Here is a 24,885-nt window from a genome sequence, read left to right on the forward strand (position 1 = left end):
GCCATTTTGTTGATCTACCCTTAGTGGTTTGTTATGTATTCTCATCTCATGTAGAATGATATTGTCCCTGTGATTGAGTCTTTGGTTTATTTCTTCTTTCGTTTTGTCTTAAACAAAATTTTGAATTCCTGTATAGCTTTGGGCTCTGCTCCATTCTGAAGTCCAGACAAGATGTTTGGAACAAGTCATTGGGCCACAGTGGTTATTTCAATCCAGGCTGGGTTTTTTTTCCTTGCTATTTCTGTATCTCCCAACCACTACCCTTCTGGTGCAATAAGATTTAATCTTTTTTTTAAATTTTTTATTTTTCACACTATAGATCACATTATTCAAGATATACACATTTCTCCTTTCAAATATATACAGTGTCGTTTTCTCCCCCCCTCCCACCTCCCCTCCCCCTCACCTCCCCCTCCATCCATTCAAAACTCTGAGAATAAGATTTAATCTTGATGTTTATCATGGTCAGAGATGGATCTCAGGATGGCACTGGAGTTCATATAATAGAGGTTGGCAGTTATGCATCAGGCCCTCTGATTCCTGTTTCACTGGTTTAAGGTGGAACAGTCACGTGGACTGATAAAGGGCCACCTTAAGCTAATGAATCTAGTAAGTAATGTTTTTTGGTATATTCTGAGGCTTATAAATGTCTCCTAGGAAAATGGGTAACAGTAAATAGACTATTCCCATATACTTAATGCCCTTGTTTATTTTAATCTCTTTCAGTCACTCAAAATACAATTCATTGGTAACCATTGTTTTATTCAATGCAGATCCATGGTGAAACTGTTCAGAACCAGCTCGCTGTGCAGCGAGTGGAGATTCCAATTTACCTTACGTTGTATTCTCCTGCTATAGACTGGATTCTTCAGTGCATTGCATACAGAGCACCTGAGGTTCATGTTAATTTTCATTTATCTTTGTAAAATAAAACCTGCTTTAACATTATTGTTTTATGAGCACATTAAATGTCTTGTTTTTCTGCTATCAAATCATTTTGCACTTGGCATCATTGGAAACCTGAGATTCTTTCTCAGTGAGTGTCTGTGTACAACTTTTACTACACCCTGTTTCAAACAACCGGTAATACTTTTTTTTCTATTTATGAACTGATTTTTCTTTTCCTCGTGAGAGCTGCATAATGGGTGCATACAGCTAAATATAGAATTAGGCTTATTGGGTGGTTTGGAATTAAATGCAGTTGGTTAAGTTCTCTAACTTTTGAATATATGTCATGGAGGCATGATTCATTCTGACAAAAAAATCCAGTGTGAAGGCAGAATAAAAGCTGATATATTTGATTTTTTTTTTCTTCTTCTGTGATTAGGAGCTTATGAATGCAATAATTTTAACTTGTGTCAAAAGTTTCTTTTTTCTTTGAGTGAACATTCCTGGAGGTCCCTAACAAGGCTCCAACTATTTTTGTCCCCACACGCTTTCCCTTTTGGCCACAAATGCTTGCAGCATTTATTTAAAATTTGTGTTGACAATTTGCAGCTGGACAATGTGTTGATGGAGAGCTGCTGCTTTATTGCTCTGGTAACCTCTGGTTTAATTTTAATCTATGATGCTGTCTCTGTGGAGTTTGCATGTTCTTCTTGTGACCATGTGATTATCCTTGCAGTTCCTAAAAATGTGCATTGGTAGATCATTGCAATTGTCCACTGTAAATGTTCCTGGGGTGATGAGAATGAAATCGGATTAGTGCAACTTGATACCTGATGGTGGATACAGATGTGGTAGCCCAGAGGGCCTTTTTCCATGCTATATGATTACAATATTCCTTGTTCAACAAATCATGAAAGATTGAGTCTTAATGAAATTCTAGTTATTTGTCGTACAGTTCAATTATCGAGAATTTCGGAGGATGTTAACTGTGTAATATTATCTTTTAATCTTGCCATTCCAGTTATTTTTTTGTTCTGTTCCCATGGCCATCTTGAAATTTTGGTTGGATGACATTCAGCTTCTATTAAATTCTCCTACAAACCTATATGTCCTCTGTGTTTGCCCTCACTGTGGCAATAGAGAAGACAAACTCAAAGAACAGCACCTCTTCAATGTCAGGTAGCTCACACTCCTATGTTCCTTTCCCACTCCCACCAATGTTCTCTCCATTTGTTCACTTTTCCATCCCAACCTCCTCCCCCACCTGGCTTCATTTGTCCATCATTCCCTTCCTCATTTGGTTCCACCTCACAGCTCCTATTATAGCTTCATTTCTATATTCCTGACCTTTCCTCTCTCCCGCATCAATTCCCTAATGTAAATGAAAAATGACAGTAATCGCAACAGTGAACTAACTCTGCAGCACCCAACTTCCCAATTCAATTTTATTTTATTTTTAAAAATTTAGACATTCAGCATGGTAGCAGGCCCTTTCAGCCCACAAGCCCAATTACACCCAATTGACCTGCAAACCCATTATGTTTTGAAGTGTGGGGGAAACTGGTGCACCTGAAGGAAACCCACACAGACACAGGGAGAATGTACAAACTCCTTACCGACAGCTCCGGATTCGAACCTGGGTCGTTGGCACTGTACCTACATTGTGCTAACCGCTAGGCTAACCCTTGCCACCCCTTGTTAACGTCAATTTTGTTTTCCATTGTATATTTTGTCCTTAAAAATCATAATCTAGTTCCTTCTGTAGAACTGTACAGAAAGTCTTTTGAAAATATAAATGTTATTCTTCCACATTTTCCTTGCTATTATTTACTTAAATCAAAGAATTAAACTTGGTTGGTCATGTATAATATTTCTAAAATCCAGCCAGATTGCACATTGATTTTTTTCAGACATCAGACCATTTGCTGAAGAAATGTTTCATTATATTTTTGCAACTGGACATCCTGGAGTACTTTTATTTTCCTTTTTTCAATGTAACTTTCAATGAGGTTCACCATGTGCATAAATGATCCTTGGCAGATGATGTTGCCTGATTATCTTTAATTTTTTAAGTGGTCAATAAACAATTTGAATAGGTCAGGTTAGTGCAGCCTGACAATTTAATTTAGTGCAGCCTGCAGTTTAATTTTTTTTAAACTGTCAGTTACATGGTTTTGACGTTGTGTGTAATAATTTTAAACTAGAAAGATTCAAGGACTTTCTTAATGTCACATGTTTTATCCTTTGCAGCAATTAATTGCTGAGAAACTAAAGATGTGAATGTTTACAGGTCTTGCTCACAGAAATGATGGACAGGTGCAAGAAACTTGGAAACAAGTAAGCAACTCAGAATAATCCGATGCATGCACAGTGAAACACCTGGTAATGGCACTTGTGGGGATTGGTAGATGTCGGATAAGTGAATTTTCCCATTAATTGAGATTGCATGTTGTGTGAAATTGGCAAACTGACCGCAAGGGGGGGTGCCAATGTCAAACTTGCGTATTTTATACCTATTTATTTTCCACGATTTTTTTTGCTTGTTGCTTGAATTCTGGATAATGGGGATGTCACTGTATCTTGTTTTGATGCTACAATCAGTGGTTGCTTCCTTGTGTTTTGACCTTTATTCCATAATTTCCCACAGTGCTTTGCTGTTGAACTCAGTCATGTCAGCGTTTAAACCAGAATTTATTGCAACGAGATCTCTGGATTTCATTGGCATGATAAAGGACTGTGAGGAATCTGGTTTTCCCAAGGTAAGATATATAGCATAGATTGCTGGCATTAATGGAAGTATATGTTGATTTGTGATTTGCAGTTGTGTTAATTCTGATTGATGAGCAACACCGTTCTCGATCTTGGAACTGCCTGACGCAAAGAACTAAACTGAAGGAGTGATGCAGTGTTAGAGTTGACCACTTTCCTGGAGAGCTTAAGCTGAGATCTTGAGTGGATGTAAAAAATAAGTCTAGTAGCTAAAAGATTTATAGAGAATAGGATATGTTTATTTCTCAACCAATGACAAAGCTTGATTTTCTGGTCACTTTGTGTTACCTGTACAATCTTTATGTGCACATTTCTAGTATTCAGTCATTAAAAATACTTTAGCAAACAAAGAATGGAACTCAACAGGTCGGACCGCATCAATGTTTTGGGTCAGAACCCTTTATCAAGACCAAGGTACAATAGGTAAAATTTCATGTATAAAGAGGGAAAGAAGCTGGGAGAGGGGCCCAGAGATGATGGAGAATAGGATATGAGAGAGGTGGAGAGACTATGAGGGGGTGGGAAAGAAAACCAGAGTGTTCACAGACATTTTGAACCATCAGGTTCCCATTGGCTTCAAAAGGGCATTAATCGTCCTGGTGCCCAAGAAGAGTAGGGTGAGCTGTCTCAATGACCATCGGCCAGTAGCACTAACTCCAACTGTGATGAAATGCTTTGAGAGGCTGGTTATGGCCAGAAGTAACACATACCTAAGCAAAGATCTAGACCCACTGCAATTCATTTATCGCCACAATTGCTCCACAGCAGATGCAATATTGCTGGCTCTCCACTCAGTTCTGGATCACTATGAAAACAGCAATTCATACAAATGGCTGCTCTTCATCAACTACATCTCGGCCTTCAATACCATTATTCTCTCAGTGCTGGTCAAGAAGCTACAAACACTGGGCCTGTGTACCCCCCCTCTGCAACTGGATCCTTAACTTTCTCATCGGAAGACCACAGTCAAAACAAATTGGAAGCAATGTCTCTTCCTCGCTGATTATCAACACAGGCACACCCCAAGGATGAGTGCTTATCCCACTGATCTACTCATTATACACCCGTGACTTTATACCAGGCACAATTCCAAAGCTATCTACATGTTTTCCAATGACACCACAATTTTTGACAGTATCACAAACTCAATGAGGAAGTGGACAGGAGGGAGATAGATCAGCTCTTTGAGTGGTGTTGTATCACCAACCTTGTGTTCAATGTTAGCAAAACTGAGGAGATGACTGTGGCCTTCAGGAGGGAGTCAGGGGAACATGACCCAGTCCTCATTAAGGACTCAGTAGTGGAGAGAGTCAAGAACTTTCAATTCCTGGGTGTCAACATCTCTGAAAATCTGCCCTAGCACCTCCATATTGATGTAATCACGAAGAAGGCCCGCCAACGGCTATATTTGGGGTGCTTGAGATTTAACTCTCAAAAACTTCTATGGTGTATCATGAAGTGCATTCTGGCTGGTTGCATCACTGCCTGGTATGGAGGTCAGGACAAGGATAAACTCCAGAGGGCTGTTAACTCGGCCTGTGACATCGCAGGCACCAGTCTTCACTTCATCGAGGATATCTACATGAGGCGAAAAAGCAGCTTCTAACCTCAAAGACCTCCATCACCTCAGCCATACCCTCTTTATTCTGCTGCCATCAGGAAGGAGGTACAGGAGCCTAAAGACGAGCACTCAGTGGCACAAGGACAGCTTCTTCCCCGCTGCCATCAGATTCCTGAATAATCAATGAACCAAAGACACTGCCTTACTTTTCATGCATAACGACATATTTTAATTTTTTTAATATATATTAGTGTTGTAAGATGGTTCATAATATAAATGTTTCCGCTGCTGCAAGATATCAAATTTTGTGACTTGTTCATGATAATAAATTCTGATTCTGAAGAAATGTTAGAGAGACAAAATAAAAAGTCCAGGAGTAGAAGAGATGGAAACAGTCGAATCAGATGGGAGTATGGATGGTCTAAAATAAGAAAAATCAATATTAATGCCCTTATATTTCAGGCTGACCTGACAATGGATGAGGCCAAAGACAGAATATCAATGTAGAAATGGTTGGGGAAGTGAGAATGAGCAGCCTTCAACCTGACAGTATGTCTTGATCTCATCCTTTATCAGGGTAAGGCTAAATGTAAACTTCAGGAACAACGCATCAAATTCCTCCTGGATATCATTAAAACTAATGTCATGAATATTAGTTTTTATAATTTTTAGGTAAACCCTAGTCCCATCTTATTCCGTTGTTTCCATCTCACTGTCTACTCCTGTACCTCTCTCTCTCTGGACCGGTCTCTTCCTCTCTCTGGCCCGGTCTCCCTCTCTGGCCCCGTCTCTCTCGCGCTGTCTTGTGCTCTCTCGCTCTCTCTCATCAGTCTCTCACTTCCTCTGTTTTTCTCTCTCTTTCTCACTTCCTCTGTCTGTCTCTCTCTCTCTCTCTCTCACTTCCTCTCTGTCTGCCTGTCTGTCTCTCTCTCTCTCATACTCTCTCTTGTACTCTATCATTTCTTCTTTCCCCCATTGTATATTTAATTTCAGTTGTTCTACCTTGATCTCTACAAAGGCTTCAGACCCAAAACGATGACTGACTATTTCTACCCATAGACACTATCTGACCTGATGAGTTCCTCTAGCAATCTACTCAAAATTTTAGCATCTGTGTGACTTTTGTGTTTCTTCATTAAAAATAAGTTTGTTAGCTGGAAAGTATTTTTGGACTTCAAGGTGATGACAGATGCTGTACAATTTCATATTTTTTGCTTTGCATTCAGTGGCATAAGTGTTGTGTGGAAGAGTATGATCTTGGTTTTGATCCATTTTGTGTTGCAGCATCTTCTTTTCCAATCCCTGGGATTGAATTTGGCAATGGCTGATCCACCTGAGACTGACAAGCTACCAATCCTTAATGTAGCATGGAAAGTTATTACCAGACTAAAGAATCCCCAGGTGAGTTGTTCATTGAGATGTCATTATGAAAAGGAACACATTTTTGATCCAACTTTACACACTAAAGACAAGAGCTACTAATTATATATGTGAAATTTTAATTAATTTGATCTGGATAAATATTTGGTATGTTTTGCAAATCAATATACAATTATTGAGAGAAAGAAAGCACTGGAGATATTAAAGTAATAAGAACTCAATGTGAAAGGTCTAAAAAAAATCTGCTATATTACTACAATGCAAGAAGCTTGTGCTGCCTGCACATCACGATGCTTTCTGATTGCAGTCAGCACCAACCGCTCTATTGATTGCACACTTCTACAGGGCATTCAAAATCAATATCAGATAACCTTACTCAAACTTATTTTCACACCTCTTAAAGGGAGGGTGCTTTGAGTTGCACAGGAATTTAATTTGTTGGAATGCAATTTCAAGTCGGTTATGCGAAAGAGCTGACTCGGTGTCTTTTCAATGCTTCACCTGAACTCTCGGAAGAGGTGGAAAGGGCAGAGCTCCTTTTTCCATGGTGAAGCAGGCAGTCTCCATTACAAAAGGTCAATGGCAGTGGGAGCAACTATATTAAGAGTGAGGTACACTTCATTTATCCTGAAAATGATTAGAATGAAGAGGTTGCTATTACAGGTGGTAATTGTCAATGGATGTGTTAAAGTTCAATTTTTTTTAGCATGTCTATTAAAAATGAGAGGTTCTTTTGTGAGCGGACCAGTAGCTATCTCGTACATTGTGCACTTGTGCCGCTTCTTATTTGGACTAAGTGCAGAGTTACAAGATGTGATTCAGTGAGTATGGAATAAAGGCCACAGGAAAATGGGTATAAAGGATAGATTGATGCAATAAATGGAAAGAAAGTGGGAGGAAGCTCACCAGGGCATAAATTTGGGCATGATCCATTTTGGACTAAATGGCTGATTTCTTTCTGCTCCATTTTGGATTAAATGGCTGATTACTTTCTGCTCTAAATATTTTGTATTTTGTGATTTAATATTTCTACCCTGTGACTCGTATATTTGGACTATGGATTGTTTAAAATTTGTTTAGTTGTCCAGTTCTCTTTTGAAAAATATCCCAGTTCTCTGATGTATGTTTAAGACAATAAAACTACCTGATCTGATCTCCTAATTCTGTGAACTTACTTCATGGTGGTCAGCATTAAGTTTGTACAAACCTCAATACTAGAAAATGCATGGATAATATTGTACCTTTTTTGATTTTGAAATCAATATTATTTTGTCTTGTTATTTAGGATTACATTAACTGTGCTGAGGTTTGGATAGATTACATATGCAAGCACTTCACAGTAAGTAGGATTTATCCATCAGAGTGGTCTGAAGATTTCAAACCAATATTTTATCTGCAATAACACTAACCTTAAATTGACAGACACGAGAAGTCAATACTGTGTTGACTGATGTCATTAAGCATTTGACTCCAGACCGAGCTTTTGAAGATGGATATCCGCAGGTAAAGTGCATAGAATTTTAAAAGGAAATCAATTTGTTTTTTTAATTTCAAGTGATTTTTATTTTAGCAGCTTTTTCACTTTAGCAGTTTTTACACTTGTGTCCCAGTAAATTGGCTGTTCAGTGTCCAGGTAAGGCTGTTCGCACAGTTTTTACACTTGTGTCCCAGTAAATTGGCTGTTCAGTGTCCGGGTAAGGCTGTTCGCACAGTTTTTACACTTGTGTCCCAGTAAATTGGCTGTTCAGTGTCCCGGTAAGGCTGTTCGCACAGTTTTTACACTTGTGTCCCAGTAAATTGGCTGTTCAGTGTCCCAGTAAGGCTGTTCGCACTTGGCCTCTCTTAACCGGCACACTGCATGCATTCATACTTACCACAGGGCATCTCTGGGGATAGGAGTGATCTACCTTCTACCAGTGATGTCACGACACGTCGAGCAATGGTGGGCCTGGCCTTTGCAACCTTCAAAACATTGTAAAACCCCAGAGTCTGTTTTTGCGCTCCTTGTAAAATCGTAACATTTTAGTCCATACACCCCCCCCCCCCATCCAAAACCCTCATTCTTGCTCTCAGATGTTTTCATTTGCACATTTTTACCAGTGGAGTTTTAATGGACCATAACGTTTCTAGTACAGTAACCTGTTACAAACATTTTACAAAATACATCAATTTTTGTTCATTTTGTTTTTCAGCTTCAATCAATTATAACAAAAATACTGGAACAATTCCATGATTTTGCAGTTTTGTTTTCAATGGTAAGTTAATGGAAATCTTTCTCACATTAGTCAAGGTTCAGGGACCATAGGTGTGCCTATTGCCAATGCATACATTATTAAAAATAGTGAATCAAGCAAGCAAAGTTGAAAGGCTCTGTTAAAGCTTGCATCATTACCCTGTTTTGGGAATTTGGCAAGGAAGTGTAAAATGTAAAGAAATATAAAGATATGGAAGTAAGTCCTAGATTTATAGTCGTGATAACTTGATGTGGAATGTCCATTATTATTATTATTGTATAAAACTAAATTAAATTGAACCTTAAAAGAAATTGGAAAGGTGTTCTGAAATTTTGTTCCTGTGTATTATTGAAAAGAGTTATTTATTTTCCCAAGATGCAATGAAATTGGCATGACTATTGTTTCATCACTGAACTTGGAAAAGAACTGTTATGAAATTCATGTAGTAGGGTCATGCAGTTGTATAGCATAGATACAGGCTCTTCAGCCCATTGCCTCTGTCTGACCATCATGCCCATTCATACCAACCCCAAGCTTGCATTAATTCCCTATCCCACTCTGCCTTGTCAATCAAATACTTGTTTAGATTTTCTTAAATATTTCTAATGTTCCTGTCAACCACCCCCACCTCTGGCAGCTCATTCGAGGTATCAGCTGGTCTGTTTACCCTCTCAAATCCTCTATAAACCTCCCTCTTGCTTAAATTTTTTAATATCTGTAATATTTATAAAAATGTCATGCAGTACAACGGCTGCATTTTAGGACTGTCTGTATACTTGGCTATTTGAATGTTTTACAGTCTGCAAAATAAATACAAGTGTTTACATGAAATCTTAAATGTTGGCAGCATGGATTCAGTACAGTTCTGTGTATTGAAATTATTATATTTGTGATTAAAGAAACCTTTGCTGATCCTATCAGTGGGAACCTGCAGGGACCACTGGGAAAGTTCTCTTTGGTGAAGCCTGGCATGTTGAAAGGCACTTCTGCATCACAAGGACTAATTTGAGGAGAAAACAATTGACTGGTGATTGAATAACATCTCCCAGGCTTTGGAACTTTCAAATTCCTAATTGAATAATAATAATCAGAAATTTAAGAGTATACAAAACCTAAAAGCTAAAGAACTTGAAGTTAAACATAAAATCTAAATCACCTTTTCAAACTGTGAAAAATTTTAAAAAAAATACATGGGGTAATTTAAAGGCTTGTTTTGTAACCAATAACCTCTTGTATTTTTAAATGACCCAAACTTTTATCTGCAGCTTCCACAATCATTACCCTCCCTCCTAATCAAAAACTTGTACCTTTGTGGAGCAGGTGGAGAATTCTCCAATGAAGTTGGTAGTCATGCAGGTATTGAACATTTGACCAAGTTCCCCCCTCTTTGATGGATCTCCAAGATTCTCTGCCTATCAATGATTAATTAATGGAAAAATTACGCTGACACGACTGCCTTTGTTATCTTTCAAATCCTGATCCTAAGTTGTGACTATGAACATAAGTTTAAATGGAAATTAGAGATCCAACTTTATCTAAATGCCAGTGTAATTTCATTGTGCTTAAGAGTGCTGTTTGCACCGAGAGAAAAATCTCAGTGCATTCACTGTGCCTGGCACATTGAAACCGAGAATAAGGAATACAAGTTTTCATTTTCCTTCATGGTAGAAAACTTAAAAATGGAATATTAGACAATAATTATCAGGTCAGTTAAATATAGAAAGACTTTTTGGTGTCCTACTAAAATGTGTACAGTGTTGTAAAATTTAGGAACTCATTTTGGGGGGAAATAAAATGAACTGCATGTACTTTAATATCACCCTTCCTGAACTTTTGGTCACCTTGACCCTTGAGATGTTAAGTGATTGTGTATTGTTTAGGAAAATTTGTAAATTAGGAATTAGTATTGAAGTTAAAATAATTCTTGATTTTTTTCCATGATAAGCACCATGAAAATAAATATTGTATTGGTATGGAATGAAAGGATTCGGAGAGTATATATTGCCTTGTGTTTTTGTCTTTCACCCTCACTTGTTACTGTTGTTTTTGTTTTGCTTTTGTGAGCTATTTTCTTGTCAATTCATCTATTGTTTCCCACTCTCAATTACTTTGCTAAACTGGCTATATCTGTGTCAGCAATGTTGACACAGTAATGAGGCATAGCAAGCAAGTTCTGTTCTATGTATAATTCCATTGTGGTTTCCAGGTAGCCATTGCTGGGAACCCTGGTTGATGTATTTTTGATTTTATCAGTTGCCTGTCACCATGGCCCCTCGACTAAGGTCCCTTATAACCATATGGTTAAGATCCATTGACTCGGGACAGGATTGAATTTACAATATTTCTTAATCCATAAGCCTGAGTTTCTGCCATTTTTCAGGAAATCACTAAATCCTCTTGAATTATGCAAATAACATGGATTTTATTTTGGGATAATTCATATGATATTGTATGTGTGGGAACTATGTTCTCCACAATAGAAGGTCAATTCCATCTGCAGCCAATAAATAGTTCTTCTTGAAACATGCTGTTAAAATGTATATGCTGAAGGATTCCTGGATCTGTAACATAATATTTTGCTGTGTTAAGGTAATTGACTTTTGTACTCAGCATTACAGTTCTGGACCACTACAATGGTTAAAATGAAGCTCTAATTCATGTGCAATTAATTATTTGCTATGGCCCTTCATGTTCAAAAAATGTACAGTGCTGTACTTGAAATTCAATTTACCACAGACTCCTTGATTTCAATGTTCCCTTCCATTCTAAGGATAAATTCCTACCTTTTCTGGATATGTTCCAAAAAGAAAATGTCAGAGTGGAGGTTTGCAAATCCATTATGGAAGTCTTTATTAGGTAAGCACAAGCTGGCTAGAAAATTATGACCAGCTTATTAGAAATGTAACGATTGCAACTGTTAAATATGTTGGTTTTATTGCCACTTCCTGCAGGCAAGTATAATTGCCTAAATGGATTAGAAGAGATGTATAATATGGTGCCATTTGGTACTCCTCCTATATCTTGACCAAGGGCCCAGGCTTGAAACGTTGGTTAACCTTTACTTCCTATGGATGCTACGTGACCATCTGAGTTTTCTCCAGCACATTGGTGTATTGTGCTCATGTTCTCTGGCTTTTTGAGTTTATGCTTTAAGTTCCTACCACTAATTCTTGTCAGTTCTTCTTGTATTCCAAGCTACAGAGGTGTTTGGTGAGGGGGGTGGGGGGGAGAAGGGGGGAAGAAATGATCTGCTTAGGATTGTGGCCTTTACTTCCTATTCCTTGATACTCTCACTAAAATATAATCCATTGATCTTAATAATGATCATTTTAATTAACCCTCAAGTTGCTGGAGGAAGTGGTTCTAGATTTACACTGAGCCAATATGGTTCTAGATTTACACTGAGACAATATGGTTCTAGATTTACACTGAGACAACATGGTTCTAGATTTACACTGAGCCAATATGGTTCAAGATTTACACTGAGACAACATGGTTCTAGATTTACACTGAGCCAATATGGTTCTAGATTTACACTGAGACAACATGGTTCTAGATTTACACTGAGCCAATATGGTTCTAGATTTACACTGAGCCAACATGGTTCTAGATTTACACTGAGACAACATGGTTCTAGATTTACACTGAGCCAATATGGTTCAAGATTTACACTGAGACAACATGGTTCTAGATTTACACTGAGACAATATGGTTCTAGATTTACACTGAGACAACATGGTTCTAGATTTACACTGAGCCAATATGGTTCAAGATTTACACTGAGACAACATGGTTCTAGATTTACACTGAGCCAATATGGTTCTAGATTTACACTGAGACAACATGGTTCTAGATTTACACTGAGACAATATGATTCTTGATTTCTCACCAAACGGCTCTAGCCCTAATTTTATTTCCTCCTTTGCTATAGATTTCTGATTTTTTTTCACCGTCACCCTTCCTGCTGTCTTAAGACCACAAATGATTTTCTTTTCTTTCTTTTTCAATCTTTTTATTATTATTATAATTTATAGACACATACAGTTCAAAGAAATATAAAAAAAATACATAGTAAGTAATGAATTAATACAGAGATATTAAACAATAATATTACAGAATAAAAATATATCATAAAAAAAAATTTTGATCAGTTTAGGGTGTGAACTATCTCTAAAAAAAGATATAATTAATAACAATATATGAAAAAAGAGAGAAAAAAAAACCCAAAAAAGAAGAAAAAACAAATCTGAATTTAAAAAAACTTAAAAAAAACTTAAAAAAAAACCTACAGATATAGCTAAACCACACCGATCACTCCGATCTCATCTTACAGCCCAATTATCATACATAATCATAGAAAGAAAACAGAGCCAGATCAACTCACCACAAATGAAAATATTGAATACAAATGATTTTCCAGATGAAACAGGAATTTATTTTGGTGTATTTGTTACTTGTATTACCGTCATCTCTACATTGGGAGATCACGTGCAGATTGCACTTTGCTGACAATCTGCCATGGGTGAACCATGTTTAACCCTGTTAAACTCGACATCATGTTATTACTGTGGCCCTTGCAGTTCTTGGCTTCCAATAAAGATTCATGGAAATGTGAAGAGAACCCCCACCCCTCCATCTTTCTGAAAACATAATTAAGCTTGATAAGATGTTACTTTGAAAAAAATCTTATTGCTCCCTTATTTTGGATAACAAAGATGAATGACAAATTTCATTTAATCATTCCTTCTTTCCACCCTCACTAGGATCTTCCCTCCTGTAATCACAACTTTTAAAATCTATTTGATTTCCAGTTCTGGCAAAATGTCATGAACCCAGAATATTAATTTTGTCTCCACATTTGCTCTATTTTGCTAAGTAAATTTGCAGCATTTTTTTTTAACTTGTGATTCAAACAAGATGCTTCTTGGTGTTCTTGTTCAGGATAAATTTTAATTTGTACTTTTTGTACTTCAGGCAACAGCAAGAACTAACGCGTGACCCAGTCATACTTAATGCTTTGATACACATTTGCAAGACGTTGCACGACTCCGTCAAGTAAGATGCAATTCTTTAGAAAATTCCCTGTAAGGAATTGGGATGGATCATTTGCATGTGTGCTGGCATCTGTCCTTGCATTGGATGATCTCTAGAAAATCCAAAGTGGTAGTGTGGATTTTTTGAAACTTCAGAACATTCACACTTGGAAATGAACTGGCCAAGTCTGACAGAAGTGAAGTGGCCCTTCTGAAATAAATGGGAAAAAGCGGATCCTGGGAGAATGGGAATGGGATCCATTATTTGAAAATCAATTGGTTTCAATGTTTTTGAGTCCTTAAATGCCCTCGATTCAAACACAGCTGTGTTTGAATGTATGCGAAAACTGAAAACATTCACAAATGTTTAATTTCAGTGACAGATGGTGAGTCTCAAATTATGGTTGTACTGGCCTTTAGTCAGACAGGTGGACTCAGAGTGGGAGAAGGCTTGGGATGGGCTATGCCAGTGCACTGGTGCCCATCTCCCTCCCATCAGAAAACTATGTTCAAGGCCAAGTTAGTGTAAGGGCAGCAGCTGCTGTCCTTGAGGTCAGTTAAAAATCAGACCCATTGTTTCCCAAACCCATTATTCTTATGTGATTGCTTATCATAATGTTTTCTAATCCTAAGACGGGTCTGATATAATTTACAATAATATCTATACATTAAGAATCATCTTATTTATTGATGCTAAAGTTGAGCTTTTAGTTGTGGTGCTCCAAACTAGGTTAGTATAATGGTCTCTGATGTGTTTAACTTTTGCAGCATGAAGCATTTTATTCTCAAACAGCATGTCAAGGGTTGTTTCTTGAGATCTGTGGTAGATAAGTGCAGATGTGGTAATAGTGACAGGACTAGGTGGGCTGGTTAAGATGCAGGAATTACAATTAAGCTGTTTAATGTAGAAGGACGAAGCAAATGTTATAAATGTCAGTTAATTATCAATTTCTTAATGATGACCATGTGAAACAGATACCCAGAAATTTGATTTGTGAAGTATAATTTTGAATTACTTTTCTAATTACTGGCCTAGTCTTGTTTTCCAAATTTTATAACCATTTGTCTCCAGGATTTTAAAAAATGTTTTACTCAGCTTCTTGGTTAAAGGGATGTGATTCTATATGTTTTGCTTATTTTTCCCAGACAATAAGTTAAAAATCAGTGGTAATAGTTATTGTGTATGCGATCTTTCTTTTGAAGTGCTTTAACGTTGGAAGATGAGAAAAGGAGTTTGGCTGTATTAATAAATGGATTTATCAGAATGGTAAGTAGATAATATTAATCTGCTGGACATGGATGTTGTTGGCAAGGCCTACTTCTTCATCTTGATAGCTGGTCATCTTGGATCTTTGCTGTCTTTCTTGTGAAGCTGCTCCCATGATGAGGTGAACGATCCACAGATTAGAGGATTTCTTATTAATTTGGATGCAGGAACATTAAAAATAGATACCTTTTGCTGGTGCTACAATTAACATGTAATGTAACTTACAGAAAAAATACATTTTTTAAGAATAGATTAGAACTTGTCTGAAGATGCAGACAATAGCTCATAATGTACATGAAAAATTTTCAACAAAATCCTTTTAGAACACCCCTGAGCAATTTGTATCACTCTTATTCACACGTTTATTCTAATCAAGGAAATGTATTAGTCAGTCTAATTCTACTTTGTTATTAATTGTGATTGAAATCTCCTGAATTACATATTCTTGAGAGCTACAGCAGGTAAGTACAGGGATAAATGAGCATTTTTCTCTGGCAGGTTTCATTTGGACGGGACTTTGAGCAGCAGTTAAGTTTTTATGTGGAAGCCAGATCAACATTCTGCAACTTGGAACCTGTCCTTATCCAGTTGATCCATGTGAGTAGTCCGTACATCACTTGGTTATCTCAGCTGATCCAAATCTGAATGCTTGTGTGATTTCCATATGGGGATAAGGCTGGAAAGGGGTATTGATGGTAGTGATCAGCCATGGCAGTGCTGGCTCGACGGGCCGAAGGGCCTACTCCAGCTCCTATTGTCTATTGTGATATTAAGTCCAGCATTTAATGCTGTTTTGTGCTTGCACGTCTCACTATATTACAGGAGGGGGCGCTGTTGGTCATGATTTCTGGCTAAAAGAGCAGCTTTGTTTACTGAAAATCTGTGACTCAAATGGAATTTTTAAATTGAATTAATACTTATAATTCACAACATTTTCATGAAGCAAATTATGAAAAATATGTTTTAACTTAGTTTCAGGTCAAGAACAAAATACATATTTTCATAATTATTTATATTTGAAGAAAATGCTTTTTGATTTGTTAGATTTAAAGTCACTAGATGTGGTTGGAAAGTATAAAGATGATTTGTCGACTTGCAACACTTACCTGTATTTTTCTGTGCAGAGTGTGAATCGACTGTCAGTGGAAACAAAGAAAGTTGTGAAAGGCAGTCATTCCAGAAAAACAGCAGCGTTTGTAAGGGTCAGTGTCAAATTTAATGACTGTTCTAGAATATTGACAGTTTAGGTTTTGCAAAACTGAACTTTTGTCGTTAGAGAGATGCTACTCTATTCTGGAATTACCCAAACAGCTGTGCATTCTTGTCCTGCCTCCACCCCCCTTTTTTGTTTTTGCAGTCTTGAACTATTTCTCTGACTAAGCGTGATGCAGTCGCAAATTAATCTTGCTTCCGTGTCTGGTATAATAACAGGTATAGGTGACCTTGAGGTCTTGCAAATCTAACAAATATGATACAGCACAATGCGAACAAGGAGGAAGTAGAAAAATACAGCACGTGTTTGTATATATTTAAGGCTGTTTTCATTTGTAATTGAGCTACCTAATATTTGTGATTTACACATAATATTGGATTTGATTTTGTGCTGTTGTTAATTTTTTTAAAGGAAGTGTGCTTTCAAACCGATAATTCTCCAAAGAGTGACACTTGTTTTTGCAACTTGGATCATGAATTGACTAGATTGAAGTCCAGATTATAATTTATTTTAAAAAAAAAATGTAGACATCTTGCACGGTAACAGGCCCTTTTGACCCACAAAGCCGTGCTGTCCAATTACACCAAATCAACCGACACCTGTATATCCCCCCCCCCCCCCCCCATTGGTTTTATTTTTGAAGGGTGTGAGGAAACTGGAGTGCCCTTGAAAATCCACGCAGATACAGGGAGAAGTACAAACTCCATACAGACAGCATGGAATTCAAACCCCAGGCACGGATACTGTGACAGCATTGCATTAACTGCCATGTTCTCTGTGCCGCCCTTTTAATATGAGAGTAAAAGTAGAAATGGATCATCATTTTCTGAGTTATTCAACATTTTAACATCAGGACACGTGAAACGTTGAGTTGCTTTAATGATATATGAAAATACAATTTTTTTATATCTACAAAAATAACATTGTCATGTATTTATGCTGAGGTGTAATCAGGATTGAAGTGGCACCACAAATTCTACTGGCCTTTAGGTATTGTATGAGGACCACCCCAATTTCCAATTACAAATTAGCATTCCATATATCTGATGAAAGAAGATAATTTAGCTTATCCATTCTGAAGGACCGAATTAACTGCTGATACTAACCCCTCCAAGACTACGATTTATTAAACTATTTATTTATTTTTACACACGTATGTCTGTTCGGTCTGGTTGTGTGTTAATATTTTTGCACTGAGGACTGGAGAAGGCTGTTTGTGCATTCAGATGATAATGAACTTGAACTTGACATGTTCTCCACTCTAATCAGCATTTGGATTTTTAAAAAAATGCCGCTGACTCCAGAAATTCATTATTTTGATGCAGCATATTATACATTTATCCACTTTTTATTCAAATTAAGAGATTGAGATGAGGAAAATAGAAAACAAATAAAAATTACGCACATTAAAAACTGAAATGATCAAAAATATAGCCCAGTTTTACTTTCCTTTTTAAATCAAGGAATAAATGTGTATTTGTGATATTTGAATGAAATGTTTTTTTTTAAATTGTTTATTTTTTATTTGAATGAAATGTTGAACTTATTTCAGTATGTGTCAACCTGAAAATATATTTTTTTAAAAAGCCACAAACCTGTCCCTTCGCTAGGAGCCCATTTTTGTCTGCAGTTGAATATCATTTATTAATTTTCATCTGTTTAGGAAATCAGTATTTAGAAATTTTAAATGGTAGCGGTCTTAGAGATGAGAAGAAGGTTACTGTTCAGATCGAACATCGAACTTCATGAGAATTATAAAAATGTTAATAACCATGAGTTACTGGCTGCTAAAGTTAATTATGCTTTTCTCTTATTGACAATATAGGCTTGTGCTTCATATTGCTTCATTACCATTCCGTCCCTGACCAGTATATTTGCACGTCTCAATCTGTACTTGCACACTGGACAAATTGCTCTTGCAAACCAGTGCCTTTCACAAGGTAAGATGGAATAACTGTGTTTGTGGCAAAGTTTCAGTATGCGTTGGCATAGTTATGCCTGCAAGATTAAGTATAACAGTGTATTGGTGTCTTTGTGTGATTTTAATTGCTGTGGTTTGGAATGAATTAAGATGAACGTCATGAAAAATAAAGTGGATAATTAAAGGTGCACCAGTGTGGGGGGGGTGGAGGGGTAATTGTCAGAACAACACAAACAATACTTATGACCAGTCTCCTTCTGTATGCAGTATGGGGACATCTGAGTGAATTAGAACTTTAATTGGCTGTGCCCTGAGATTGCTGTTTCGGAAAAATAGGTAATCCTCCATTTTAGTGCCACAGAAGTAATTCCAATTTGAAATACTTTATACTTTTCTGTCTAGTGGGGAAATTATAATTGTCATCTCGTGATTATCAACTGGGAAACAATGAGATGAATTGTTAATGAAATTGACTTAGTATTCATTGTATACACTTTAATATTGATTGGATGTTTAAGGAAGATTTTTTTTTAAACCATAATTTTTTCCAACTAAAATGGATTCCAGTGAATTAGCATTTTTATTGAATTTTGTATTCCAATCACAGTATAAGGACACTGTACATTGTGCAACATTGTCAATTTGTTATATATATGTGTTAAAACGTTCACACAAGTCAGCACAAAGCAAGTTTATTCAAATGCAGACTTTAAACATGTTTGCTAATATGGAAAAATTTGATTTGCATTCTATTCTGGGAAATGCTATCTGGCAGATTTGCCTGCAGTTAAGGGCCATCTTCATTTCCCAAAAAGATCATCTTATGGAATGTTTATGTCAGAGTAAAATATTTTATGATCTATGCATAGCACATACTGTTAAGAGCCCAGAGGACCCCAAAACTCAGCAGCAATAGTTATTCACCAAGACAAATGGTTACTTAAACAAAAGATGCTTTTAATTATCTTTAAACATGAAAACAGAATCACACTTTAACTTAACTCTATTTACTTACTTATCCTAACTTAACCCCCTTCTAATTCTAAGCACATGTGTGTATTATGTGTGTGTGTGTATATGTTCAGAAAAGTTCTTTGGTTCACAATCCAATCTCATTTCTCATTCCTCCGAGTTCACTGGTAGCAGACAATTCTTAATCTGTGCACAGAATCTAACATTTATAAAGTTCACCAGGCTTTGGTGCTCAAAAGGTAAATGGTTACCGCTCAGGAAGCTTCTTGTTAGTTTTCAGAGAGAGAGATTTGTTGTTCCAGGATATCCACAACTGATGTACTTACATCAGTCACTTCAGTGTCTTGCTGATGAAACTTGCCCTTTTTGCCCTTTCAGGGTTCTCCAGATGATTACCTCATTCTTTCAGGTCACCAGACAGAGTTCCTTTTTTGTTTCTCTTATTCCAAGTGAAACATCAGACAACTTGTCCTCTCCTTTTGCATGAACCACAAGGGCTTTGACTAGGCCATCTTCCAAACTGGGGCTTCTTACAAAACCACATGACCCTCTTACAACACCAAGCTCACCTTCCATACAGCAGTGGTTCCAGCATTCTCTTTCATCTGTTGCCTTTGGTAAACAACAAACCATTAGTGAAGTCTCTTGAGCACTCTTCAAAGTTCTTGCAAAAAGTGTGAGAAGCCACAATGTCTCGCATTATCAGAGCTCCAGTATTTCAAATAAGATCTGTTTTAAAGTGTTTGTATGTGACCTACTCAAACAAACCTTTCCCAATTTATTTCCCAAAAACATTTTTATATACTCTGTCACAATAGGCTATTTAGTCTATTGAGTCTCCCCTGCCATTCAGTCAGGATCTGACCTATTTTCCCACTCCCTGGCCTTGTCCCCATTACCTTTTGATACCCTGGCTAAACAAGAGCCTATCAATCTCTGTCTTAAATACACCCAATGATTTGGCCTCCGCAACCACCTGTGATAACAAATTCCAGATTCACTACAACCCCAGTTAAAGAAATTACTCCGCATCTCTGATCTAAATGTGCACCCTTCAATGAAGTTGTTCCCTCTTGTTCTATAAAGGCAAAACAAACTGCAGATACTCTCTCCTGCTGCAAGGTCTCAATATAAAGCACTTGCTTCCACACTTTGCCTCCACAGATGTTGCTTGACCTGCTGAGTTTTTTCAGCGTGTTTATTCTTTTAGTCCCTCTGTGTATTTTCCTTGGGTATTATGTTCAAAATGCAATTTATTATATCGGCCAGGGTAAAAAAATTGAATGAATGTTGTGTCATAGTTATTGCCAGCTATGTCTATCAGAGCTATTTTTAAATATATTCTCAGGGGAGAAAATGTTGGATCATTAAACAAGTTTCTGACCATTTTAATTCCCCTTTGTTCTATGAGATAATCTTTATAGTTTGCATGTTATCTTAGTATTATTGCTTTTCTAAAGGATTTCAATTTAAATAGACATAAAGTACTTATTTCTGTACCTAATTGTCTTCAGTATGTTGGATTTGGACAATATTAGTTGGCCAGATGTGGAAAAATCTCAACACTGCCAAAACTAAGACAAAAGCAGATGTGAGTGAGGAAGCACTCTGGAGCGCTACAAATATAAATCTTTTGCCAAATTATGCTCTGTTTCCAGTCTCTCATTCCTTTGATTACATGGGAGTAACTCGAGTAGGAAAAGCTGCCCTCATGTCCATCTTTCTCCAAGTGGTAAATTCTTGTTTTTAGATGAATCGTTGAAGATCAAATAGAAAGACCAGGAGCCTCATACAGTTTAATGATTAGTTGCAGGTAGTTTCATTCAATGGTATACTTTGAACTTTGTCTTTTAATTTTGATAACAATTCATATTAGTTTTCATTCAATGAATGGATATTTTTATATTTTGTTGTGGTGGGGGGGGGTGGGTTGATGGTCACTGTGACTTGTGTTATAGACCTTTTTGTATATTGCTGAGAAGAATTTGAGGAAGAGCCGTGTCTGATGCAGGGTACATTTTAGGGCAGCATGTTCTCTGAAGTATCATGGGTCAGATCGCTAAAAGCATTCATTCCCACTCTGTTATTCTGCCATGTTATATTCATTTACATAACTTCCATCTTTAAATTTAAATTTAAAAATTTTTTTTTACAATTGCAGTATTATCATCTGTGTATTTAGTTGGAAATACTACTGAAATCTTCAAACTTGGGACCAGCTTCAAAGATAATTTACCGTTTTCTCTGCCATTAATCTCATGCATAGATTTTACATTTATTTCTCCCCATCTACACTTTTTGGCAATTAGTGTTTAGTAAATGTATTGTATGTGTAACTGTCAAACTTCTTGCAAATTGCAATTCCAGCCATTGTACCCCATGCTGCCCAATTAACCTACAACCCAGTACGTTTTTTGAAGGGTGAGAGAAAACTGGACCACTGCAAACTTCTTAAAATTAGTTTAGTGTGTTTTCCAGTCGAATGTTAACATAAAATGCATTTCAAAATATTGGAAATTGGTACATGACAAGTTTTTGCATAATTTCTCAAGTTTAAATGATTATTCATTGTAAGTATTTAGTGTTTCTTGTCATTGTATCACGTTTGTGAAGTTCAACTAATTTTGACTTTCCTTTTTGTTTAGTAATGTAGTCATTCATGTCAGTGTCATTTGGCTAATTTAGCTTCTATTGCTAACCCTCGCTGACTGAAGTGAGTTAGTTCAGGAGGAAGTCAAGCTGGGCAAACAGATTTTATTCCCTGAAGGACATGAGGGAACGAGGAGAGTATGTACTACAGTTTGACAGTTTTGGGATGGCCACAACTGATGCTACCTTTTTTTTCCAGATTTGTTTAATTATTTGATTGGGCCTCAGCATTCTTCATCTTCTTTCTTCTTTGGCTTGGCTTCGCGGACGAAGATTTATGGAGGGGTAATGTCCACGTCAGCTGCAGGCTCGTTGGTGGCTGACAAGTCCGATGCGGGACAGGCAGACACGGTTGCAGGGGAAAATTGGATGGTTGGGGTTGGGTGTTGGGTTTTTCCTCCTTTGTCTTTTGTCAGTGAGGTGGTCTTCTTCAAAGGAGGTTGCTGCCCACCGAACTGTGAGGCGCCAAGATGCACGGTTTGAGGCGATACAGCATTAACGCCCAGTAAATTAACTGCAATATCAATCAAGATTTTTTACAGGTTTTTAAAAAAAATGAATACAAATTATATACAACATAGTAGAAGACAATTCCAGCCATTGTACCCCATGCTGCCCAATTAACCTACAACCCAGTACGTTTTTTGAAGGGTGAGATAAAACTGGACCACTGGGGAAAGCCCACACAAATCACAGGGAGAATGAAACTCCTTAGAAAAATGGACCAGATTCCAACCTGGGTTGCATGTTGGCAAGAACTAAGTTTTATTTTTGACCTTACAAAAATGTCACTATTAGAGCAAGTAAGAAGAACTAAAATTAAATTTGTGCTTAAAAGTAGTAGGGAAGAACCTTTTAAGTATCCTGTGGTCCTTTTGACGCTCAGTGCAATTGTACATAATGATCAGTTTCACTCTGCATTTGTGTATTGGTCTAGTGATTGGTATGGAAACTGTATGCTTCAGTATATGAAACTGAATTTTTAAAATAAATTTTGGTACAAATCTGAATCTGATCAGATGGATGTAATTTTACCAATCTTTTTCTCTGACTAAAAGTTCACAGATGTTAAAATTGGCAGGACTCAACAGTTATGATGGTTAGAATGTGAGTCATTTTTGTATTTTGTGTCCAGCTGCAGTTCACTGTGTCAGCAAATTTACAGCTTGGTATGGAAAAAAGCTGATGTAGAAGTGAGCCCTGTTGCTCATTGCTCAATTCTTTTGTTCTTGTGCTGTCCAAAATGAATCCTCTAAAGTAGAGATTAGTTATGTCCAATTGAATAGCTCTTTTTTTGGACTGGCATTAAATATCACAAGTTTAAAGTCAGTCCTGAGGTAACTGACTGCAAAGCAGATTTTGTTTACAAAATGTGGAAAAGTTGCTTGCATTTATTTGTGCAGACTACTGCAACAAGACAGAAGTTGAATTCTTCGTGAATGGGGTTGAATTCTTTAAGATGCTCCCACAGTTCTTCATTCTGTAGATTCTTGACATTAGCCTTTATAAAACTATGGTTGCCCAAAAGTTGAGTTATTTAATTCAACAACTTGAAGGTTTCTCCCTCTCTTCCCCATCCCTCTGTCTTCTTTGCTCCAGCTCTTCATTCACAGACCTACCCCCCCCCCCCCCCCACCATCCCCCTGTTTGCTGGTATGCTGTTCCTCCTTTATCCACCTATTACCTCCTGTCTATGGGACTGCTCCTCTCTCTGCCCCTCACCCCCCCCACCAATTTATTCAGACGCCTGCTTACATTTTGCTCATACCTTGATGAAGGGCTCAGGTCTGAAACATTGGTTATGTATCTTTATCTTTGCTACCTAAAATACACTGTTTGATCTGCTGAGTTTCTCCAGCCTTGTGGTTTTACTCTGAAGGTTTTGAATACTTGCATAGTAAATTTCTGAAAGTTTGGTTTCAGATTTTCATAATATCTCAGCAAAGCTCCGTTTGCAGCAAAATACAAGAATTAGAATTCTGTAAAATAATATATTAGAATATAATTTATGACAAATTGAAAATATTGTTAGACTTGAAGAAAGATTCCTCTTTCTATTTACAAAAAATTAAGAGTTGTTTTCCTAGCAAAGGTACAGGTCAGTTCAATGAAAAGTGTTGGATACTTTCTGAACAGTGGTTCAGATTTAACATTTAAATGTGAGAGCAACACTTTTAATGGAATTGAAAATCTGAGATTTTTGTTTAAACCATCTCAAAACTAGAAGTGACTTCATTCATAGTGTTTCCTTCATATTTGAATAAAAGCTATTAAGAGACGAGCCTCTGTACAACTTTTTGCATTTTTTCTTTCTTATGGAAAACTTAGTACGGTACAACTCCAATTATCCAAAATTGGATTTTCCAAAATCCTCAATTATCTTAAAATTTAAAAACTTTTGGATAAATGAGGATATCCAAAACAAATCAGAAATTCTCATTTATCTGAAATTTTTTTGGAGCCGAACTGACTGGGGATGTCAGGCTCCAGGCGGCAATGCAGACCTCAGGCTCCAGGCGGCAGCAGGAACGTCGGGCTCCCAGCAGGAGCGGGGAGCTCAAGCTCCCAGTGGGAGCAGGGACGTCAGGCTCCCGGCGGCAGGAGCTGGAACCTCAGGCTTCCGGAAGCAGCGGGACCTCGGTGGGATGGTGTTGGTGATTGGTGGTGGCCTGCATTTGTTTTGGCGAGAACATTATTTTAATGCTTTAAATGCCTTCCCATGTTGTTCGTTGTTGCTTAAACACTGTTACAAGTGATTTGTTGCTGCTACTGGGCTGTTTTTAAAAAATGACCAGTTCTCCGAAAGAAAAGTGCCTATCCAAAATAGACCATTTCAGACAATCAAAAGTTTTACTGTGGAAAACACTTGTCCAAGATATCACAAGGCATTTTGATCCATCCTGTCTGTGCTATCTTTTTAAGTGTAATCAAATCGACTCACTTCCCTACTCTTCATAGCCCTACAATGACAACTATTTTTGGCCAGGAGCTTGGCCAA

At 37.2% G+C, this 24,885-nt stretch overlaps 1 protein-coding gene across 2 annotated transcripts in view; it reads left to right on the forward strand.

Annotated features, from left to right (window-relative positions):
* Positions 1-24,885, forward strand: part of vps35l (VPS35 endosomal protein sorting factor like) — a 71,520-nt gene that overhangs the window by 16,493 nt on the left and 30,142 nt on the right. For both annotated transcript variants that reach the window (XM_069906262.1, XM_069906263.1), the window contains exons 14-26: positions 774-896; positions 3,179-3,225; positions 3,536-3,647; positions 6,503-6,619; positions 7,884-7,937; positions 8,021-8,101; positions 8,791-8,853; positions 11,603-11,688; positions 13,807-13,887; positions 15,069-15,132; positions 15,631-15,729; positions 16,257-16,334; positions 18,171-18,285. In XM_069906262.1, the coding sequence (XP_069762363.1) occupies positions 774-896; positions 3,179-3,225; positions 3,536-3,647; positions 6,503-6,619; positions 7,884-7,937; positions 8,021-8,101; positions 8,791-8,853; positions 11,603-11,688; positions 13,807-13,887; positions 15,069-15,132; positions 15,631-15,729; positions 16,257-16,334; positions 18,171-18,285 (1,120 nt within the window). The remainder of the gene's footprint in view (positions 1-773; positions 897-3,178; positions 3,226-3,535; positions 3,648-6,502; positions 6,620-7,883; positions 7,938-8,020; positions 8,102-8,790; positions 8,854-11,602; positions 11,689-13,806; positions 13,888-15,068; positions 15,133-15,630; positions 15,730-16,256; positions 16,335-18,170; positions 18,286-24,885) is intronic.

Source organism: Narcine bancroftii, chromosome 12 (assembly GCF_036971445.1).
Source record: "Narcine bancroftii isolate sNarBan1 chromosome 12, sNarBan1.hap1, whole genome shotgun sequence".
Lineage (NCBI taxonomy): Eukaryota > Metazoa > Chordata > Chondrichthyes > Torpediniformes > Narcinidae > Narcine > Narcine bancroftii.